Raw genomic sequence first — 25,090 nt, forward strand, 5'->3', positions numbered from 1 at the left:
CTTGCAAAGTACAAATCTGTTAAATACAAATTTCCTAATTAAATTTAAACTAAGAAGTAGAAGCAGTCTTTTAGAGAAATCACACAAAAGTATTAGATGAGACATTATCATATGCAAGGTAAGCTGACATCACTCAGGTTTTAAGTATGTTTCACAAAATAACTGCTCATTAGCTGCTTCCATCCATCCTTCGTAACTTCCACATGATCTATGATGTTGTTCTAAAGCAGATCTGGAATTCTGACTCATGTTGACTTGTTTGACTTCTAATCTGTACACTAACCAGCAGACTGAGGATGTAATGAATTTAAAACATAATGTTTAAATAGAATAAGTAAGTCAAATGTTCACCACAAAGGCTGGAAATTCAAAAAGATTTTATTATGATGGCTGGGGATGTTAAAAGACTGGATCAAGAAGGAACAAGAGCCACAGTAAGCATTAGGATGTAGCTAGCTCCTATCCCTCGATTATTTAGTTTCTTTCAGACAGATACACACACAAACCGGTCTTCTTCAGAGCCAGCCTTACAGAATCGCCTCTGTTTGTTTGGAGGTGTCCAGCTTGTCAAACCCACATGCCATGTACTGCTGTCTGATACGCACAAATGAACACATCTCATCTGCAATGGAGCTGCTTTGGCTTTCTAGATAGTGCTTCAAAGGGGAAGTCAGCGAAGGGAAATGGAGAAAAAAATGAGCGGAGGATAGAATGAAGGATAGGGAGATAAAACCAAAAAGTCCACAGATCTCAGGTTTTGCCCCTCGTGTCAATCAACCCTGTGTTGTTGAATTGACTCTGCTGCTGATTTGTTGCAACCTAAAACCTGCTTTGTCCTGTAAGGGATATAATGCAAACTAAAGAGAGGATGAGGATGTGGCATATATAGGAATGCCACATATGGAGCTCATACTAACAACTATATTGGCTGTTATGATTATGGGTTTGCTTTCAGTTTCAGGATTAAATCTGATACAAAATATAACCAAAAAGCCAAAAGAAAAACAAAGCAACTACTAAAAACTGCAATCTGAACACTGAATTTAGACTAAATAATGCAATTCAAGGAAAAAATCATAAGAAGATTACGTGACAGAAGCGTTAACGACGCTTTAAAAGAGGAACAGTAACTTTTGCTAGCCTCAAATAGGCAAACAGCGCATGTCATGTATACAGTAATTGAGGATAAATTATTCAAAAAAGAGCCTAAGGCTAAATAGAAGCTGCCGCCCTTATCTGTGTTCTAAAGCTGATGTCTGGGGATGTAGTACAGAATGTTCAAATATTCTTCTGATAAACCTTTAAGAGGTTAAACACTATAAACCCTTTACACCACGAGTTATGCATGACCGAAGAATGACTGAGGCACAGTGAACGAGTGACTGTGTTTTAATAGGAAGATCAAGGGTTTGATCCCCAGCCTTCCCAAAAGAATGCACATCGCTTTAGATAAAGGCATCTGTTGAAGTGAAACAAACAAAATCAGTAACAAAATATGAGCCAACAACTGCAAGAGTTGGAGTGGGAAGTCCACTAATTGAAGAAATAGTGGTTCAGTCTTCAGACCTTTCACATTTTAAAGCAGCCTTGGTACACTTCATTTTAGGTTAATTCACATTACAGGCAAGTATCCTTTATAGAAGCTTTATTTTGTGAATAGATGAACAAAAAATATGTTGTAAGTTTCCTAATTTACTGCTCGACTGGATGATTTGAAGCTAGAATACAAGTCTGTGTTTACGTTTATTCTCACCATGTTTCAGGTTTTGGCAATAGAGGAACGGGATAGGGCCGCTCTGGTAGCACACAGTCATTTAAGATAATGTGGCATTTATGAGTGCCTGGGCCCCTCTTCTATAAAAACAGGTGGTACCAGGGTCATCTCTCGTTCACCCTCACCTAGTCCGTAGCCCCCTCCCCCAACTCTCCCTCTTCTCTCTTGATCTCCAGTTGCCCCTCCACCCTTCCCGCAGACACATGGGAAAGGTTATTTGCACAATTGGTGGTGATTAGCTCTTGATTTGGCTCACTGTTTGTGAGATCATGTCAGTGGATGGATATAAAAGCCAATCCCACAGAGGGCACAGCTGTGGCTTAGCCATGACTGGAAATGGTTGTAGAGAACCAGACTGAGACAGAGAGGGGGAAAAAAAGGAGGGAGGTTAGGTTGAAAAAGAAGAAATAAAGGAGGGATGGCTGGAGAAGTTAGGAGTCTTCAGACCTCTCTGGTCCTCTGATCTTTGCTAAGTCTCAGTTTTGGATTATGACCATCAGCAGACAAAATATGCACAGTTTTGCTCATGTTTTCCAGGTTTTAATGAAGACAAAAGGAAAAAAAATCTCTGTTATTGTTACATTTTGCCTTCAATTGAACTACATGACTTCACTTTCGTCAATGATTATCTGAGGTGTGGTTGCTAACAAGTAAAGTGTGAGAGCTATGTTATATGTCTGGTGAAAAGAGCTTTTAAAGTCTGTTTTGCACCAGTGATTTAAGGGCGTGTGGGTTTGATGGCTGGGTTGCATGTGCTGGCTGCACCCCTCACTTGGTGTTGGACTTTGGGTTGGCCCAGTGCCCCAACATAGCTGGTTAGGCCAAAGAATTTTTCTCACAGTAACGGCTGTTCTTGTCTTTGCTCTATCTCTTCGTCCCATATTTCTCCACTCATACAGCCAGCCAGACAAGTAGGAAGACTTCTCCCTATCTGGGTGTTCAGCCAACAAATCCCCACTCCTCTTCTTTGGCCTCGTCTCTACAACCATATATCAGGCTGACGGCTGGTGGAGAACCTTTCATCCAGCCAGATGAATAAAGGAGAAATTAAATCTATTTAATTACTCATTCAACAGCACTGTGGCATGTAACTTCAACAGCTGTTGAAAAATTTGGTATTCTTTGATTTTTTTTTTTTAAATGTTGAAGGAGTTGGCTAGTTACAAATAAATTTTAGCCTTACGAATATAAATAATTGCGAACTCAAGTGCTCCCAACTGTATATTTGTCTCTTTGATATAAAGCTCACTCACCCCCAGTACGCAACTCTAGGGCTGAGGAACAGATGAAACACCACCCAAAATATGTAGCCAAAAAGTTTGAAATAGTGCCTGCAACGGCCATCCAAATTTTTACAATCTACTGATAAATGCAGTGAGAATTCAAGCGTTATTATCACCACACAGAAGAGCAAAAACTGGTACATACCGTATATACACAAATGCAAAACAAACATGACAAAACAAGTCTAAATTCCTGAGAGGTTTACTAATTTGGTGGTGGGATCTTTAGCTTTTCCTGTTGACTTTTTTTGACAAAATAAGCCAAAAGAAATGTCACTTTATGGAATTATTGTTATTATTATTAGCAAACATCTTAAACTAGTCTTTATTTTTATATTATGCTTCCAAGGAGCCAGATTGTCTTGTGCTTTTTAAAGACCTCTTTTTCGAACCAAGCCATTTAATTAACTGTTAATTAAACCATAAATTAACCATAAACGAGGAATGTTTTCTTTTTTTTTAGTTTGTAAGCTACCTAACACTGACCCAGTAATCATTCAAACAAAAAAGGCACCTTATATTATATGCTGGATAAGTCTTAGTCTACAAACAACAAAGGTTATTTTTAGTGTCTTGAGACATTTTGGTACTAAAATCTTGCAATAACAAATAATACTTTCCTAAAATTATGCAATCACGATGTTAAAGAAAAGTAATACTATTCAAATCACATTGTTAATGATAAAAGCCTATTTTCTTAATTACTTCTGATACCAAAAAAATTAACAAAAACATACATATTGTTGTGAAAAATTGCCCCTCACAAAGAACCTAAAGATACAACTAATAATTGGTTATTTGTCAAATTATTTGCAGCCAAATTCTTATTTTTTTATAACTTAGTTTAAAATAACACTTTTTCCTGAAGGTTGAAGGTCATACAAACAGGTTACTATTATAACAATGTGGCCTGCCTACTCTGATGCTAGATTCAGTCTTCATTCAATGAAGTAAATCATGTAATCAGGATTTCATCTCAAGATATCCTTTTTGTAGAGCAAACCTGTTCGGGCAGCCATCTTCTCTATATGGTATGCCTGAAATGCCATGACAGGACAAAAGAAAAAACACTTTTTCTAAAAACAGAAGGACTTAAGTGAAGAGGATAGAAAAAAAGCATCCAATGAGCAAAAAATATTTTCCTGAATGTTTAAAATGGCCGGGTCCTCTAAAGAGAAATATGATCAAATAAGTGGTTAGACATATATGGATGGCTTTTGATTGTAAAATCCTTTCAATGACAGGGAACTGCTGTATAAATAATGCCAATTTACAACCAAACCTGCTGCCAAAAGACCCATGTCCTCTTATTTTACATATAAAAATATTGTTTTCAGATTTTTACAATATGGTCTTTAATGTTGAAGATGGACCTTCTCATCAGTAATCAGCTGATTGCATTTATGGACAAAAAAAAATTACAAAGAAGTTTGTGTCAAACCACAGAACCTCAAGGTTTCGGTACTTTAGGAAGAAACTGAGTTTTGAGACACTGCGGGGCCTTGGTGGTGGTTCCTGGAACTAACTGTGACAGGATCTTGGCAATAATGTATTACAGTTCATAAGAACAAGGTTATAGCCACAGAAAAGGCATTTATTATTCTGGCATCTCTCAATGATATTCGAAAGCCTCATATCAGCAGCTATGGCCTGCTGTTAAGAATGCATCAGTTTGGCAGCAGCTTGTTTGCTTTTCAAACAGAGGTGAACAGAAGTGCAAGAGATTTTTTTTTCTGTGTGACACAACAAACCCAAACCAAATGAAAGTGCCAGCACAGGGATATGTGTAAGGTACACAAACCTACACTCTGAAATGCACAGTAAAGCCTAAGAGGGCTCGCAAGTCTCTGAATCTGATTAAAAAGAATATCAAAGCCAGCTAATAAGAATGAAACTCTCATTTCTTAGTCATAAAAATAACGTCCCATGTCTAGTGAGTGTTTGTGTTTAACATTCAGTCTCCCTTGGAGAACTACTGGGGTCGAGAGCCATGAGAGGTGGCGCTTTGTGCTGGAGAGGGAATGGGCATCTGGGAAAAAAAAAAAAAAACCTGAAGGGAACCCAGGGAGCTGCATTCTGTAGAACAGTTGCATGACCTTTTCTAAAATGCTGCCACCCGCCTGCCACTGTAACACAGTCAGGCTAATTAAAGTTTCAGTGGCATTGAATTTTCACTAGCATAGCACACCTCGGGCAACCTTGGGGGCTCAAAGAGGCAAAGATTGGCAATATAAGACAAGAGGGAGTGCAAAGCCAAGGAAACAGCTGAACAGGAGGACAGCCACTAGAGGACAGCATGACAAATCCAAGCAGTCACAAAGTCTGTAGCTTTCTATTACACAAAGGAGAAAAGTACAATATTACAATGCAGATCTATAGTTACCAACACTCCCAGGGTATTTTACATAAGCTCCAATATCGTTTTGACCTTTCAAACTGTTAGACTGAAAAACGTTCAAGATCACAGGGAATTAGAAATTAAATAGAAATTGTCCAACTGTGTACTGCTGGGAGAATGAAAGAGTGTTTAGCAGGAGCTAAAGGAGAGCTATCCGATGTCAAAATGCTGAGTGCTTTTCCAAATCTTATCGGGCTGCCTTTCAGCCTAATGGAATCTTGATGGGTCAGTTTCAAGAATAAATCCATGACTTATGACATGACTATCAGGAGCATTAGCCAATATACTGGACAGCATGTTCCCGTCGCCAAAGCATCATTGAATAATTGGCCACATTTGACCAGGACATTTCTGGAAATACAGCCAAGAAAAGGTTATGCAACCAGACAGACTCACTCATGGTCTGTATTTCACAATCTGTTGGCCTCGTCTCTATTAATGATCTTGACCCCCTTTTCACCATGTTGAAAGTAAAAAAGACTTAATGAAGCTGAACAAAGCTGCTTGTGTGTGACCGTGTGAGTGCAGAGAAAAAGACGGCCCATGTGACTGTGTGTTACAGCTTGATGAGGTCCTGGTCTGTCATTCCTATGGGATGCAGTCCAATCTGGGCTTTATTGGGCCTTATTGAGCTGTGAGCAGGAATGTTTGTGTGTGTCTTTCCTCTATCAAGAACATTTTCCAGAGCTTTGAAAGAACAGTTGTACGAGAGGCTCTAAAATGTAGTCACTTGGTAGCAGCTTGATAGTGTGTGGAAGGAATGAATAGTTTTTATGCCACAGACTGTCTTTTTGGAGACAAAAAGTTCAGCTTAATCACAGAATTTGTGAATTGAGTGTAATGCTTGTATATTTTCTCTGCTCTCTCTCTTCTCTTTAGTAATATTGTTTCAAAATATGTTGGGATGCTGTGAAGAAAAACAATATTTAAAAAGAAAAAAAAAATCACACAAACTTAAAATTAGTAAAAATATTTTTAGAAAAGCTAAGCTAATTTTGAATTTAAAGCCAGCCCCAAACATCTGAGAAAAATATTTATTAACCTCAAAAGGTAATTTCTTGAATATGAAATACTGCTACAACTAAAGGAAGTGAGTACACATGATATATTTTTTCAGGTGCAGTGATGCTTGAAAACAAAACTGTGTTGAGAAACGTCACTATAGCTGCAGCACAGAACGTCAGTCGATGGCCAGCCATTACAGATGTGGAGGTCATTATTGAAAATAATGGAAACATCATTTTTGACATGCATCTCATGCAATCTGTGTGTACCCCAAGATTCTTAACGTTGTTTTATTCTCACTTTATCACTACAAAAAATAAAAATAAAAATGCAAATCTGCATAGAAATATAAGTCTGACATTATCAAAATGATAACCTGAAGAAGCTAATACGACAAAATACTAAAAAGTGAATCCTTTTCTTCTGTCAAATGTCAACCACATTATGGGAAATAAATGGGTCTCAATGACCCCAGACAAATTTTGAATACTGCTAGAAGTGAATGTACTCACGGTTGGCAAAGTTTGATGAGGTCTTGGTCGGTGGTTCCAGGTGGCAGGCCGCGAATATACAGGTTGGTCTTACTCAGCTGCTCCGCCCCTCCTTGGTTGCAGCTGTTGGTGCTGGGGCTGGGAGGAGCCATGGGATGAGGGGGTGGAGCATAGGGCTGCTGGGTAAATAAAAAGGAGAGAAGAAGGATTTAACACAAACTGCTAAAAATAGTTTGCAGTTTAGAAATGTGGCAATTAAAGACTTTAAGAGGCGTCGAGAGGTAATGGTTGACAACAACTGAGAAGGAAGTTGAAAATGTGAGAAACTGAGTTGAAAATTTCCTGTCTTCTGAAACAAAAACAAACAAAAAACAAAAAAACCCAGCAGACATTAACATCTCAGTGTCACTGCAGTTATGAGACGAGACATTTTAGGGCAGCTGTGAGGCAGAAAGAAGATTCATTTAGTGTTGCTAAGAGATGAAAACCCAACAGCAGATAATAATGAGTAAAATTTCAAAATTACTCCCATGATTTCAAATAAGAATACATCGCAGATAAAACATTCTCATATTAAGAAAGATAAATGGTCTCTACCTCTTCAGGTGAAATCATAGGAGGCACATTGTGTATCAGTATTTTTATATCTGTTTTGCTTTTCTTTTTTCAAATCATTTCATTTTGTATTTTAAGTAAACATTTCACCAAGGAGACACTCTGAAATTAGGCTTCATATGGCTTCCAGCAGCTTATAAACAGTTTTAAATGATGGCAACCTCCTGCTCTCTACTAATATTGCCAGAATCAATTTCATTACTCCCTGAAAACAATTTACACCTTCAAGGGTGTGAGATCCTGATGCAATAAACCACTCTAGCATATTTTATAACTGGCTACATATGAATGTTTTTTTTTTTAGTATAATCTCCTTCTCACAAAAATGTATTCAAATTGTGTTAGAAATTTGATTCCTTCTTTGTTTTTCTTTTTCTTCATCCCTCCCATGCACTCTTTATTTGCTTGTTGTGCTGTTAGTGTAGATTTATGGTATAGGAGTCAGGGCCCCCTGCTCACAGACCATTTATATCTCTATTGCAGGGACACTGCACATAATGACAGAGAGGGAGAGCTGGAGCCCTGTGGGCATGAAAGGAAAGAAAGACAAAACAAGGCAAAGAGAGACTGAAAGAATGTGAGGAATAATGTGCAAAAAGAAAAGAGGAAGAGAGAATGCACAATACAAAAAAACTAATTGAGAGATGGATGGAGCAACAAAGAGAAAAAATGGTCAGGGAGAGAGTAAGACATGACAAAATACCACCAGCAGCTCGAGTTAACCAGGTTAACCCTTACCCTCCCTGGGGAGAACCTCAAAACCTCAAAGTATGCTGTAAGAACACGTGCGCACACAGTTCAGGACGTGCACACAAACACACACGATTAGTCCTCCAATCTGCCGCACACGTTAGCAGCGACTGTTGGAGCATGGCTGATTTGATGCGCTATTTTAAGCGTGTGTGCCATGCCAGCGTGTCACCTCCCACTTCTCAGACAAAGAGCCGGGGTCCCTGGAGCGTGAAGAGGGAGCCACGTCCATCAATGGATGGCCAATTACCACGCTGAGCTAAAGGGAACTGATGGGCAGCCACTCGCTGTGCCGAACTAACACACACACACGCACACACTGTACATTTGTCTATGGCTGCAGGCACACACAAATACACAGTGTGATAACAGTGGAACACCTTTTTCACACAGAAGCAAAAACAGCCATCTACAAGGGAAAGCACAACTTAAGACTTTCGGCAGCGAACACCGAAAGCTCAAATAATCTCACACAACCTAAAGTCAAGTCTTCCAAAGAAAACCGAAAGAAAATATGCAAATATTTTAGGTGTCTGAGTGCTAACCATGAGCATGAGCTGGTGTTACTGAACTGTGGAAACTACTGTTGGTCTTTAATCATCTGACTGAATATTCATAGCTTCTGACTGTGCTTCTTTAAACTTTAGATTTTAGTGAGCACCTACAACTCATTAAATTTATACATTACTGTTTAAATGCTGATCATTGAGACAAGACTGAAGCATGTGGAGCTACATTTTCAAAAATAAAATGGTCCTTAACTTGTGTCCTCTACTTGGAAGGTGTCGTTGAACAAGCTTTCAAAAACAAAACTAAAGCAAAATAAAACATAACTAAACTCCATTAATTCACATTTCCATGCAGTGGCAGTTGTAAAGAAGGCTCTTGATCTCCTGAACTGTGCTTTGGAGGCATTTTCGACATTGTCCAGCCTCTATAAACTGCACAGCTGATGTTGTAGCTTTGACTTTAAGAGTTTGACCTCACACCTCCCCCTCTCTGACTTATTTATTTTATTTCATCCAAGTTCACCATGGTTTGAACTCCCGTATGCTAATTCCAAAGTCCTATCACCTTTTTATCCAAGCTTAGTCTCTTCAAGACCTTCAGTGGTACACAGAGCTCTCCTCCTTCTCCTCTTCTCTGGGCTCCAGGCTTGGCTTGCATCCTGGTCTTTGGAATTCATGTGTCCCGCCCTATCGATTTACTTTCATTTTTTAAGGTCAGAAGCTGAAATCTTACACAATGAGGCATGGAGGGTCACAACGAGCCCATTACTTACAGCGCTGGGCAAAGAGGCACGGAGTGAGGTTATCCAAGGGGAAAGAAAGAAGCTGGAAAAGTCCTTTGGGATGAAGAATGAGCTGGGTGCTAAAAAAAAATAAATTAAAGACTATTTGGTAGATGGTGAAAAGATTTCTTTAGCCTGATGGTGGTCTTGTGTTTTGTACATACAAAAATAAAAATTGAGTAGTTCCAAAGGTCAGATGTGAAGGATCAAAAAAAAACACAATTAGGTGTGGCCTCCTAAAATCTATTTATCACAGAATAACTAAACAACATTTCGTCCTGCCGTGTAGAATGTAGATACATGCAAAAAGTAGTGTTAATAAGTACTACTGACAGTTGTTTCCACAAAGACACATTACAACCAAAACAATTCACCAAACCTGAAGCTGGTGGTCTGCTGGGTATTTTTGTTGCCTCACTGGTGCTTAATAGCCAACATTATTTCTGTTCCTGAACAGTTTCATGACTGTTGTTTATCCTCAACCTCACAGTCTGTACGATTCTCAGATACATTATAAATATTGGACACTTGTCAGACTGAATCAAATACAGAAGATGGCAAAGTCTATTGCAAAGAGGGGAGGGAAACAAGGGTTGAGTGAGGGGATAAAAGTTAAAAAAAAAAAACGTGATTAGACATCTTGAAGAGGGAAATGGAGAAGTGTGGGAGAATAGCTGGTTATGACACTTGAAAAAAACCTCCAGGTGGTAAATGAGAAAACCTCCATTCTCCCTCCTCCCTACCCAGCTGTGACATGCTGCTACACAGACTTACTGGGGATTTCAATTTGCTGCACTGTATTTTAGACAGGCAAAATGGTTTACACAGGCCCAATTTACTGAACCAGTCGTGCAGGGGGTTCACAGCCTCTGTGACATGCCAGGGAATGTTTATGAGTGTATTAAGTGAGGATGATAAATCTAGCATACATTGCATAGGCTGAGGGCACATAGTGTTACGCTGTATATTCACACATCCACACAAGGACAACACAACAATTTTTTTTTTTTTTTTTAAACAGAGCTCTTTGTCACAGAGAGTAAAATGCCCTGTAAATGGTCTGAACCAACTGTGCTTATTGTTTGTGAACTGCAGCATCTTTTCTCTGTATAAAACAAAGTCAGCACATCATTAAAATGGCCCACTTTTTATATGGTCACCCAACATATATTGTATCTACGTGATTTTGGGTTTGTCCAATGAGAAACATGACAGTACATTGTCACAAAAACAAAAATACATTACCACATACATGGACAAAGTAAGGCAAGAAGCAGTTCCTAGACTATCTTCATGTGACCATCAATAAAAACAAAACCACTTGAATTAATAAATATTGAGGCAAATAAAAACACACTCGAACACCTTAGAAGTCAAATTAGATGTATTTCAGGCTAAAGAAGATCTTGAATTTTGATTACCTGGTTAATATAATTAGTAATTAGGCTTGCAGATCCATACTAAAGACAAATACTTTAAAATTAGTAGAATTTGTCTCTAAAAAGACATTGTTTGACCACAACCAGAGGCTAAATAGTTTGTCAGTTTATAAATGCTACTTTTGATATGCCATCAGTCTTGGTGTATTCAAGAAACCCAACACCAAAAGACAACTATTCTAAAAACATGACATCCGAAAAACAAGAAATTTTCTTCAAAGTATCTTTCAGTGTAGCTACCTGGAAGAATATTTTTTACAAAATAGATCAATCCTTCAAAAACATCAAAAACTAATGTTACAAGCTACAAGTTCAACAGTCTTTTTCTAACTGTGTTATTTTGAAATATAATATAGTCTGTATAGAAAATTTAGGTTGAATACTATTCCCATGACTGTTTCAAATAATTCAATAGGACCCACAGAAAAAGAGAGTCGCTTACCTTGGTGTTAAAGTTTTAAAATGATAAAATCATACAATTCAAATGTAATTATAATTAAACTGGACAATTGCTTTGCTTTAGTTTGTCTATAATTTGATGTCTTTGTAAAGTCAAGTTACAAATTTGTCTTTTTCACATCTAAATTTCAGTTTTTAAAGACACTGAATGCACCATGCAGTTAAATTGTATAAAGAAAAGCAAGCAGAGCAGTGATAGCAGTAGCAAAAATAAATATTTTCGAATAAATCCATACTCTCTTGTGCTGCTCCTTCCTCTCTGTAAGGCAGAGCTGGATGAGGCATTTGCACACTGGCGTGGTAATTGGGCCTGATTTATAGCAGGCCAGAGGAGCCAGTGAGCACTAACGCAACACTGGCACCAGGCCAGACAGGGCCACGCGGTCAATATCAGTAAACCAGCCTAACCACGCCCAAACCTCCCCCTGATTATGAATCCACCATTCCAGACCTGCTGTCAGCATGTGGGCAGATGCACATGTCAGTATGTTTCTATTAATGCATATTTTCTGTTCAATGTGTATTTGCAGGGTTTTTTGTTTGTTTGTTTGAGTTCAAAATCTCTTGTCATAAACACACATAAAACCCTGCCGCACAAAATGACAAGCAGCCTTAAATTGGTAAAAGAAAGAAAGAAAGAAAGAAAGAAAACTTCCTCTCAGCTCATTCTTCATTAATTCATGCTGGCAAAGTCTCTGCAAAGACTCTTGGAGACAAGCGTAGTCCCAGAGGCATCCCTTCCAAACTGCCAGAACTAACAGCTAGCTCGGCGGTCGGCTGCATTCACAGCAGCCTCTGAGCACGGAAGGAACACAAATCCCTTATCCATCCTGGATAGCTGCTTCCAAACCTTTAGCCCTTAAACATGTGTTCTGAGAGCTGCAACTGCATTTCAATGCTGAAAGGAGAGCAGGGGACACTGGAAAACTGCTTGTCGTCCTCTCATTTTACCCTCTCTCTTTCTGTGTCTGTGGCTGTCTTGGTAAATCCATAGCCAGAGGAGAGAATAGCAAATCATCCCCAATTCACCTGGGGATGCAGCACTGCTGATTCTATAGCCAAATGCATCTTAATAGGGAAGACTGGGAGTGCTCTGTATGCGAGGGCATGAAAAGAGCAGCAGCAGAAAGAAAGAGTCGAGATACACTTACAGGTATGAATGAGTTGAAACCAAGGTCTAAGAGAGTAAAGATAGAAAGAGAAAAGAAAATACGAAGAATGAACAAACCACAGATTCATGGGTCATTGCGACTAGTCTGCCTGGGGTCTACTAAACTGTGTGCTTCCTTTCCCAGAAAACCTAAAAGCCAAGGGACACTGGTAAGCCAGCACAGCTATGAACTAAAAACACATTAATAGGCTAATTTAAAATATGCTGATGTGTCTATCTACAGCTTAGTTTAAAACATGGGATGAAGCTCTTATTTGCATAGTTCTCTGCTCATATTCTTCACCGACTCTCACATTTCTTTTTGTCTTTTCCTTGTTTTTTTTTCTTTTGTTTTGTTCCTTTGGCCACCTTCCCCTTTCACTCTGGGGCAGATATGCGAGGAATGTTGTGATACATCAGGGACCATGGAAACAGAAGACCAGGGTTAAGACACAGACCACATCTTCATGTCCCAGAAGACTTTTCATTTAAAATGTTTCCTTTAATTATTGGACACATCCACCAAATTTTAGAGGACAAAAAAAAATATGAGTGACAGGCAAGAATGAGAACGTCTGACCTTAAAACAGCTTAAATATATCAGGTGAACAGTGATAACACAAGAGTGGAAGGCATTATGTAATACTGCCTCTACACATGAGGCTCTTAAATACCACTGGGCTGAACATAATGCTTACCAAAGGGCCGATGATATACTGCGTTTGTATTTATTTAACACATTTTTTAAAAAAAGTATTTTTATAGAAAAATCCTGCATTCTAATATCACTCCTCTGACCCTTATTAAAAAATCACATTATGTTTTCCAATTTTTCATTTTCCATTTGCTTTTTTGTGCACATAAAAGGACTATAAATTTTCACAGCCCACATTAAAGGGAGATAATCTACTTTGCAGAATACACCTCCTGAACTACCTAAAATGGTTCATCCAGGCTTCTCTTCCTAAACGTAGCTGCATGACTAAGTTTATATAATGCCTGAATAGTCGCTTGGTTTCCAGTTTTGCTTAGCAAGTTGATCAAACAAGTAGAGTGAAATATTTCAGGAAGACCACTTAAAGAGGTGGTTTAAAATGATATAAAGGACAATTAGGTTTTAAATGGTTGAACAAATGGTTGAACAAATTCAAGAAGATATTCTAAATAAAATGCAAATGAGCATAATTTGGGCTCTTTAGTAAAATAATTTTAATGTGGATCAAAACTTTGCTTCAAAAAGAGCCTTCTGACCTTCATAATTATGAATGTTATTTGTAAAGTATACAAAAAAAAAACGCCATATAAAATATGTAAAATATATTTTGGTTCATGTAAAATACACAGAATGAATGTTTATAAAACATTCAAACAGAACTGAATTTTACATTTTAAAGCTAATATAAAACTATTTTGGAGTGAAATTAGTAATGATACTTGATGAACAAACTGTAACTAAGATGATAAATGTAAGGATAAAATAGACAGATTTTATATGTATCATTTTCTCGGATCTGATTTTTTGTTCTGTATTTGATGCAAAGTCTTTTTCAGTATCTAAACTATATTGTATATCACTTTTATATTTCACTTTGGTTAGTCACCAAGGACAAACAAGCAGCTAAAAATGGAAAGAGTCTGTTTACATCAGCCCTCCAGCAAGCCTTAACTTGGTTCTCTGTGGACATTAACAAACAGCTGGTGTTTAGGTGACATAACTGGATTTTAAGTGTGTTTGTGTGGCACAATTATGATGATTTGGCTGCAAGTGCAGAGACCGCCACAGAGGAATCTGTAAAAGAAAGCAGTGATCCTGCCGTGGGCAGAGAAAAAGTGAAACGCCATGGACATAAATATTTGGGCTGATTTGTCATCATTATAGCCAGCTGGGTCTGTTTGCAAGCCATCCAGTGTGGGAGTGGAGACTGCAGGAAGACTGCAATGAAAGAGTGGGAAGATAGAGATGCTCATTTAAAGACGACAGCCAAGAAAAGGACAAATTAGGAAATAGAGTGCTTTAAACTTTGCCCACCGACTGTATTCCCAGAACAAAAACAGATCCAGTAGATCTTTAGCATCAGGTTACTTTACTTTGCGTCTTTCCAACGATCTAATACAGAAAGTTAACTTTCACAAGATAACTCATTCATAAAAAGGAAAAGAAGATAAAAGAAAACAAACAAAAAAAAATTGCAGAGTTAAACCAGAAAATGTTTTATAGTCCCGTTTGACAAACTATTAATTTAGCTCATACGGCAATCTGAAAATGCAACGTAGCCTTTAGTACCACTTTACCCTAGAAAATCCATGCTTTTCTTGTTTGAGAACAGTTTGAACGAACAAACCCCTTGTCACTTTAGAGCTGGACCCATAGGAGCCTCAGCATAAAGCTCAGTTTCTATGTAAAACAAGAGTATGTATTAAAAAAAAAAGCAGTAGCCACTGAGCCCCCTGCTCGCTTCTCCCAATTCTAATTGGCCACATTCTTCAGGAGTCAATTATGTTTTTCACAGGAAGTGTTAGCACAAACACAGGAGTATGTGGAAGATGTCAAGGAGGAGGAGGGAGACTGTCTCTCACCGAAAAAAATGTCTAGCAGTCCACTCATGTGCTGGCACCCTGCCCTGAAATGTGTAGGCTGGAATAAAATCCAAGAAAAAAATAGGAAGAGTCTCTCTTTAACCACCGTCTTTAACAGCAGTTCTAGGTGCTCAGGCCTTTGTCTGACAGTCCATGACCAATTTGTTGACAACTTGCCATTTTTTGAATGAATGACGACAGATAGCTGGGATGGAAAGGGAGAGAGACGCTGGACAGATTGATGGAGAAGAAGCTCGACCATTTGTTATGCTGTACTCCAGACAAACAAATTTAGTTCCCCTTCTTCCAGAAGGTCAACTGTGCTGAAATTCATAAATAACCCTGTAATTGACAGAGAAGCTGCAAAGAGGCTCAAACATTCCTAACAGCTTGGAGTGTGAGTTACTGCCTGACACTGACCTCAGAACTGTATGTGCGCCTGTCAGTGTGCCAACAACCATAAGTTACAGGAACTATGTAATGTTTGCATAACTGAACATTAGCACAGCTTTGACAACGGACTCTGTTTTAGAGACAGACTTGTGAAAGCAAGTTCAAGAACACCATATATAACTTGGTATGAATCTATACAAGGTGTGATAGAATAAAATACTACACTGATATGGAAATATGATGTTAAGAACACACTGGAGATATTTTAAGAATGTTTCCCCCACAAATTTATAAAGACAGATTTATACATGCAAAGGATCAAGAGTTTTTGAAAATGATTAGATCATATTTTTAAATATTAAGCTGTTGTTCTTTTTATTGTAACTTTACACTGTCTGGGCAAAAATAGTTAATATATGGATTTAACTACATCAATAAATGGAGCAATTATTATGTTCTAGTTTGCAACAGGTAATTTAATTCTAGATGCATTGTTGTTTTTTCAGCTGCTCACTTCTGCAGGGGTGGCCTGGACGAATTAATTTGCAAAGAAAAAAAACACTGGATGCCCTTCTTGACGTAACCTGGGTTCAAACCTGCAGCCTCAGGATTATGAGACAGTGTTGCTGACCACCGAGTTACTGCAACCTTACAACTGTAGATGCATTGAACATTGTTAATTTCCTAGCCATGCTGGAAGGCTCATCCTGTCTTTGTGGTATAGACGCTGTCTCAGACAAGTCAAAATGTTAGTCTGTATAAGGCCAACAATTAGACCAAGAGGGCATTGCTGAAACTACAGGAAATGGGTTAGGAGCTGTTGCTTACTATATCATGAAATAATAGTCCTGAATCATCTACTAAAAGGAGACAAAAAGATTAAAAAAATATTAGATTAGATAATCTAGGGCTGGGCAATATATCAATTGATCGCCATAACAGTTTCTGTGTGCACAATCTCAATGTTGCAAAGGACTGCTTGGACTGCAATACTTTGTAGGCTTTTATAAAATAACAGAACCTACAGTACTGTACTTTTAATACAGTGTGACCATTTCTAATGCAAAATATTCAGGAAGATTCAAAATACAGAAACTAAGCTGCTGTGATGCCTTAAAAAACATGTCGGTGATGTTAAAATAAAAAGGCTGAGAAGACTAAAGATTGAACTCTGAAAAAAACAAGAATAATATTGCAGTCCGATGATTCTTGATTTCATAGTGAAAGGTTTATTAATGTAAGAAGAACAACTGATGAAATTATGCACTCACATGCACGCTAGGTATGCAGTGGACAACTGTTTGTTAATGTATCCTGTTACCATTATTCTCCATCGTCTGTTGAGTTTGTGTACTTTTATCATTCCTGCATTAAAAAACTGAGTTCACCTCAGAAACTAGTTATTGTAATTTTTATAAAATGATAAATACACCCACTGGGAGCAAACAATGTATGAATAAACTACAGAAAAGATCCACACAAATGTGTATCGATACAATATATGCACAAGATTGATTTTTATTCTTTCCTTTTGAATATTCCTTTTTTTTTTCTAAAATTGAAGTACTTGCACTTGTTTTGGAATGTAACTTTTGTACCCCCAAAAGAACATATTCACTGAAGCGCCTCTGACAATTGCCAGACTAAATACTGGCACTAAACACCAGCCGCTCTTGTGGCAGGAAGGCTTGAGACAGCCATAACAAATCAGCTAGGGAGTGGAGAATGGTTGGTTTGTGGGAGTTTATAGGGTTATTTTATGACGTACATCTGAGAAACCTATCAAGGGATTTCACACGGGGATCCTAACCAACCTGTTTTCTTTCTTTATTCTTGCCAGAAACATAAGGTGTATAAACAGGAGGAGGAAAGCAGCAATGCTAATTCACAAATGACTAAATCAGATCTGTAATAATTATTTGGTCCATGTTTTTCTTCCATTATTGTAAAACCTTTCAACTGTGTGAACATAATTCAAATGAGGAACAAAGTACTTTAGTTTCCAATCATTTGCCAATATGACAACTGAAAAATACTTTATTGTGTGGAAAAACAAAATGGCTTGGAAATAGCGCCACTATCTAATTACAAGACAAGCTGTAAATGAGATTTTGATGGATGTGAACTTCAAGATGAGTTTCAGAAAAGGTCATGCAGCAGCAGGCAATCAAACCAACAAGAATGTTTTTGTTTTCTTTAAACAAAGCAAAAAAAATGTATTAATGTCAGTGAAAATGTAAGCATAGTTGAAAATGTTTGTTTTAACAAAATATTTGAACAATAGATATTACACCTTGCACTGGAAATACATTGATCAACCAAACCAAACCACAGGCAGGTGAAGTAATGTCAATCATCCTTTTATAATGCTTTATTGGGAAACCTTGGGTCCTGGCACCCATGCGAATGTTAAATTAACTTGTGGCACCCACCAAAACATTGTTTTAGACCGAGCTCAGCTGTCATGGAAACAACTTTATAGAACAAAAGTGTCCCCGCCAGCAGGTCAATGCACTATGCCACACAACTAAAACAGTTTAGGAACAGCCTGATGACAAAAAGCCCAAGACTTTGACCTTGGTTTTTTTTTCCCAAAAAATTCCTCAGATCCCAATGTGATGGAGTATCCATGGGAAGAACAAATCCAGTCCCACAACGCTTCATACAGCAACCAAAAAAAGCTAAAGCACATGCTGCCAAAAACCCTCAGAGGTTTTATGTTGTAAGAAAATCTACCTATTTAAAGGACAGAAAAAGATGCAAGCAGTAAGTGTGAAAGTGTGAGTCATGTTAGTTTGTTAAATCTAAAGAAGTGAGGTGTTCTCTGAAAAAGCAAAAAAAAAAGTCTTTAAGAGATACTTAATGCTAGAGAGGAACATTTTCGCTCTTATAGCAATCAGCAGCTTTTTCTGCTGCCATGGAAGAACAGTCTTGAATAAGACTCAAGGTTATTTTACTTAGTTTAAGGGCACTACTAGTCTGATGGTGTCACTGTTTTATCCCTGTGAGGCTAGATCATTTATATATCCATCTACTTGGTTCATTCGTCAGAGGTTCCATTGTCTAATTTTGGTAGGGGAGACTGGGTATGGGTGTAACACTTTTTGCTCCAGCACCTTTAACTCACAGAATTTTTAAGCTAGAGTTCTCAAACTTTTATACAAAATACCCACATTTGTTTACTACAAATGGCACCAATTCAAACCTCTGCAAGAATATCACAGACCTCATGAGTTCATGTCAAATACATGGTTAAAACTTGTGGCCCGTGTAAGGCTGGTTGCCTCAGGACTCCTTATTGACAGGCTAGGGTTCCGCTTCATAAATAATGTGAACCAGTCAGGCCCTGCCATCTGCTCCTCATCCCATGTTTGTAGGTGTTTGATATTATATGTTACTGCCAGTTGATATGCAAACTTTCTGACCAAAAAGAAAGAGGAATAGAAAACATCTACGCTGGTATTCAATTCTTCTCTTGTCTCCAGTGACTAACCTGTCATATGCTTACCTCACTTGGAGTCAGGCCATAATACAGGTCTGCTGCCTGAGTCAAATAGTCAGCCAATACTTCCTCCTGCACCTCAGAGAAGACTTTGTTGCTGCTCCAATAACCTACACTGGGAAGATGACTGGACCCCTGTTCTCTCAGCTTCTGCAGTGATTTGCAGTATCTGCTCAGTGTTACATGGCAGATCCCATGCGCCTTCGCAACTGATCTGACTGACTTGCTCTTCTTTATGACCTCATCAGATGCCTTTTTTAAAACATCTGCAGGCACACGCCTATCAGTCTTTCGTATCCACTGCCTTGGCATTCTGTAAAATTATTAAAATCAAAATGTTCTTAGTTGTATGTAAGGGGATGGTTGTAACACTTTTTAAAGATGTGTTACAACCCACCCCAACCCTGTCTGCCATGTTTAGCTAGCTGTAGTAGCATAGCGGTTTGAAATTAGCACAGGAAAATGCATCACATTTTGCCTGAGAAATTACATTTTCATCTAATGTAAGTCATATGGTTTTATCTGCAACAGTATAAGTACTAAACAAAATATAGTCATGGTCAAAAAATTTACTTTCTTACCTCAAATTCCGTTTTTTCTCCTTAGTATCTGCATGTGCCTGTTTACAGCCTTGACAATCACAATATGTGATTGTGGAGGAAGCGGGTAAACACTGAAATGATCATGTAACTCCTATCTTATCCCTGATTGGTGGAACTGGTGGTGTTACAACTCTCCCTATGTTACAACCATACCCGGTCTCCCCTACCTAAAGACACTTTGTCATAAAGTTTCTTGGTTATATTTGTAGGATGGAAAGATATTCTCCAGTATCTCCATTAGGCACGTTGAAATGCACTAAATATGGTTAATACTCTACTTAATGTACTGTCTATGTCAAAGTCCTGTTTGCAGTCTAAGCCTTGTATTTTGTCATTGGATAAAAACTTACTGACAGTCTAGTTTTACAGATACACCTTATATGAAATCATCTTCCCCACTAAACTCTGTGAGCCATGTTTCCCCCTCCCTCTTCTCATCTCTAACCTTCCATAACTGAATCCATCCCTTCTTAGTCCTCCATCCATCCTTTCTTCACCTTCTCCAATCCGTTCAGTCAGCTCTCATCTACCTCTAAATCCATCCCAATCCTCATCTGGCTGCTCGTCCTCCATTTCTCCTTTGTGCTTTCTTCTCGGAATCTCTCCTAACCCTCTTCTCCTCCCTGTCTAAGAGCCATCAGGGAGTTTTTACATAGTGTTGAGCAGAGTTTAGTAGGGCAAAGAATACGCTGTGCCAGATTCTTCAATGTGTGTTAAGCGACTATCCCCCCTTGAAGGAATATAGGTATTACTCAACACAAAATAACCTGTATCCACCCGCCTCCTTTGGCCTACGCTCACACACTGCAAAGCTGCCATCAGGAGCAGGCTGAGAGACTGTGCTGGAAATTGTTTTATTTAGGTTTAATTTAACAATTCTGCATTGTATAATCTTTGGAATCTACCAATCTGCCTCTGTGCACCTGGATATGTCACAAAAAGGTACTGAGAAAATTAAGATTTTCACATCAAAACCAAAACTCAAATGATAAAAAATGTTTAAGCTTTTATTTTGTTGTTCATTAACATTTTCTAAGCAAATGCTTTCTGTACTCCTGCAGGTTTGGCATATCAGTGTGATGGTTGAGTTATGGAGACCTTTTCAAAACGCCTCTTTGAGTGATTTAAAGAATGAGAGACAGCCTCTTCTTGGCAACCCATCCCAGGCTGTCAATCCCATGACTTACTGGAAACCAAAGTGCTTCCCAGCTCTCACAAGTAGAGTTCAATCAGTGTGGGTGTGCAGCTTTATCCAAAAATGTCACAATTGTGTGATAAATAAAGCAAGCACTGTTGGGCGGCCAGCTAGAGCGAGATATATGAAATAGGATGGTTGGGAGAAAAAGAGAGGGGAGGCAGAGGGAAAAAAGATGAATTGGGAAGCAGACGTCTGCCAAAGAAGAAGAGGTGCAGTGTCTGAGTTGCTCGGACCTTGATGGCGTGATTTATTCATGAGATAAGTCACCATGTCTGGGTCCAGGTGAATGTAATGGTGTAATGTTTCCACGTTTCCTGACTGCTTGCCTCAGTGACTCGACTCGGCGTGTCCTTGCCAGGCTGCTGGAAGAGTTTAATGCATGCAGCACTTGGACACGCTAAGGGATCGCAGCCAGTATACATAAACACAGGCCACCTGGGTTAAAGCAAACTACAGTGACGTGATCAGTCCTTTTGGAGCTTCAAAGGTAACTAAAGTTATTACTTCTTTCCACTTCATGGTAGATCAACAAAGAAAGAAAAAAAGTCAAGGTTTATAGTTTATTCGCATATTTATCTGTCCATTTCAGTAGGGAAAATTCAGCAAAGAAAGGCTTTTTGATGTAACAGAAGGTAAAACTGCATCTATTTATAAAGCTTCTTGGGAATCTAATTTAGCATCAACAGTGCAAGCTGAATGGTAGTAAATTTCAGAAAAATGTGTGAAAATGTTTTATATCAGCACTGTTGTTGGGTGCAACTTCATGAATAAAAGTCTGACAAGCGCTCAAGCACTTTCAGGAAGATCCCTCACTGAAATGCTCTCACTCCAAACAACCTTCTAAAACACAGATTCACACAAGGAAATTCAAAAAGACTGTTTGGATTTTCTTTTTTTATGTTATAATGACCAAAAGGTGGTGCTCAGTTTCTAGAAAACGAGTCTGGCTAGTGGTTTGGTGCAATTTTAAATTTAAATCTTTAGTGACTAAATAATCTCAAATAATTTCTTATTCACATCAGAGTCTGCCTTTACCACCACCTCCAAGAAGAGATGTAATCAAGTTTCCACATTCTTTTTTTTCTTCTTTTCCCTAAAGTCACATTTTCATATATCAGGTCAAAATGTGAGGAGACATCAAAGATGAAAGTCAGACTTGATCGGGTCTCTTGTACTTACTAAAAGGTTTCTAAAATATTTATTTACCCTCCAGTGGAGACTTTTCATGAGAAGATAGCAGCAGACTGTTATTGTTGTGGTGTGTGGCCTTCCCTTTTTTTGCCTGAATGAAGGGGCTGAGCCCTGAGAGAACATTGCTTCCTCCATTGTATCGAGGCACAGATTACCACATGAACAGGAAGCGCCTTCGCTCGGTCGCCTGCCAGCAGCAGGCAGCCTCTTAAATATCCTAGACAGAAGCATCATTGTGAGATTGGATATGAAGGGGCCTGCCAGAAGCCTTGGATGGGCAATTACCATTACAATAAGGCTTATATTGTTTTTACTTTTTTTTTTTTTTTTGAGACAACCCAAAATCGAGGTGTTAAAGCCTGGCACAGAGTGCTTGACATCACCAACAAGATCTCCCTTTGTTTTTGCAGAGATAGAAGAACGTGCTGAAAATGCACAGCAAAGTCACCTTTATGGCTGAGCTTATTTTACCAGAATTTCTTTAGTCACATCATATGTTTAGGCTCATATTGAGAGGTATTTATCTGCTTCAAAGCAAAACTATAATACTGCGTCCTATTTCTTTCAAACTTAATGAATGTTTATTATTACAAATTTGCTTCACACAGGAACAAGTTATAGTTATTGTGACAAAAAGTAAGAAAAATGTATAAACCAATGAACTGCCTGTAAAAGTTTCATATTGAGTGCAGAGCAAATGTAACAGCTGGATGGCAGCTGGGAAAGGGACTGAAGATTTCAAAGCTGAGTCCCATGAGTTGTAGCGTAAACAGCTCATGACTGATTTGAAAACAGTGTTTTGTAAAGACCGACTGTCCAACAGGCCTCTAAAATTCTAGTTGGGTTTGACAGCCACAAAAATCCCCTGATGATTCATTTGGTGATGCAGAGGAAAACAAAACAACAACAACAACAAAAAAATCATAAATCGAGAAAAAAAAAAGAAAAAGAGCACATCTAACACTTCTGAAAGGCTCTGTTTTTGGTTCCTAAAGTTAAATTTAGAAGAAAGGTTTTGCCAAAACTTTGATTATTGACAAAATCTTCACTTGCTGTCAGGCAATACTTTGTGAAAATTTATTCTTACTGGAAAACATAACCTGAAATGTATTTAATATATTATTATTATATTATTCACCAAGCTTCTGGGGTTCAATGAATATCTGCAAAATAGTCATACATTTCAGCTCTATCTTTCTTTTTATGTTAGAATAGCTCCTCTTATGAGGTCTGTAGTTTGTATTCACTGGTTCTTTGTCATTTCATCAGATTTGTAATCTTGTTTTACAGCGAGGGGGTAATAAAACAGTTTGATTCCCAGTATGAGGCGACTGTGGGAATTCATTATTTGTTAAATCCTGAAAATATTAAACAGAAATTTCAAAAATGAGGTAAAAATGGGGATAAGAATTACAAAGGAAGAAAGGCAGAATGAAGGATATAACTTCTGTGTATTGTCTAGATTCAAACAGGGAGGTGCACTGATAAATGAGAAAAACAGTCTTTTGTGTGAGCATTAAAATATTTTGGCCTGGTGGTTTTTAAGAGCAGGTGAGAGAAAACACTGAAAATAAAAGGCACCTAAAGGGCACTTGAGCTATTTCAGTGACAAACAGGGCCGTAGTTAATGTATATTACTGAGCAAAGATTGAATGAGGCATTTCTGTGAGCAGGCAAGAGAGCTGTCAGGATCTCTATTTAAAGATATCTGAGACCAACCTTTTATTCCAGCCTTGTTCCCTGCAGCACAGCAGTAAATAAGTAAATAATACTTAAAGCATTGTGATGCCACAGTATCCATATATATCCTCCCTTCAGCAGCAATTTTAATTCAGTGAGAATAAAGTCATTCACAAAGAGAAATCAGTGTTGGCTCATTCTCCTTCTCTATTTGACAACTCTGCAACGTTAAACAGCCCACTGGTAAAAAAAAAAAAAAAAAAGACAAGGAGAAAATAAAATGAATGCATCCAATTATTCATGCATAATGATAGCTATATTACCCTGCAAGCCAGGGTTTCCCCACACAAAGCCTCCCTGATTCAATACATCTTAAGTAGTGACAATCACCAGGAGTCAAATTTCTCGTTTTGCCCACAAGTTACAGTTCATTGGCACCAATTCATAGGCCCACAGCATTTCTGATGAGGTGATGGTCTTGGGAACATTAACTTGGTGTTCTCCTAAAAAAAGCAAGCACATTATCGGGCCTTAACTCATGCTATCACGGGGTCATGTTTCAGGTGCCAGCTGGATCCTCAAATAGAGAGTTAACAAGCGGGGCCCCACCTCTGGACCCAGTATATGGCTGTGAAGACCTTCTATGTCGACATTGGCTCAAGGTTCACAGCACCTCATTGCCTTAGCTACTACCAGGCAATAAATTCTACAGCAGGAATGAATTGGTTGACCTTGAGGGTAGCCGGTGTTGCAAGTTGCAATCTAATACCGTACATTATCCTATCCTGTCTGTGTTTCTTTTTCTTTTATCCCCCCCATTACGCTTCCCATGTGGCGGAATAAAAGCTGCATTTACCCAATTTGTAGATTGAAAACAATAAAAGTCAACTAAAAACAATGGAGTTCTGTAGAGGTTATTTGTACTTAACAGCGTTGGTGCAATGGAAAGAAAGCTTACGCTTTAATAAATGCAGCCACGTTGCTCAGGTGGCTTGGCCCTCTTCCTTGCCCTCCGTCACTGCTCCTAGTCGATGAGGTGCTCTTAATAATTCATGGGCTGTAAGAGTCGGCATGCCCTAATTGGTGGGCAGGTTTTCTCTCACATCACTGCTGAGACCAAAAACAAAAGCTGAAAGCTTTTTTTTTTATTATTTCATGTTTTTGTTCCCAAGCAAAGAGGAAAAAAATACCATGCTCCTCATGGTTTCAAGATTAAAGGCCCTTCCTGAAATTCAAAAAGCACACCTTCAACCACACTAGCTCATGCATGTGGGAGCAAACAGTACAAGAAC

The 25,090-nt window shown here is 38.4% G+C and overlaps 1 protein-coding gene across 6 annotated transcripts in view; it reads right to left on the minus strand.

The window, feature by feature from the left end:
* rbms3 (RNA binding motif, single stranded interacting protein) overlaps positions 1–25,090 on the minus strand; it is a 264,210-nt gene that overhangs the window by 148,112 nt on the left and 91,008 nt on the right. For 3 of the 6 annotated variants that reach the window (XM_025006950.2, XM_037975838.1, XM_025006959.2), the window contains one exon: positions 6,973–7,127. In XM_025006950.2, coding sequence (XP_024862718.2) covers positions 6,973–7,127 — 155 coding nt within the window. Of the gene's footprint in view, positions 1–6,972; positions 7,131–25,090 lie in introns of all 6 variants that reach the window. The other 3 variants (XM_017424121.3, XM_037975840.1, XM_017424139.3) reach the window with 1 other exon arrangement.

Source organism: Kryptolebias marmoratus, linkage group LG5 (assembly GCF_001649575.2).
Source record: "Kryptolebias marmoratus isolate JLee-2015 linkage group LG5, ASM164957v2, whole genome shotgun sequence".
Classification (NCBI taxonomy): Eukaryota; Metazoa; Chordata; class Actinopteri; order Cyprinodontiformes; family Rivulidae; genus Kryptolebias; species Kryptolebias marmoratus.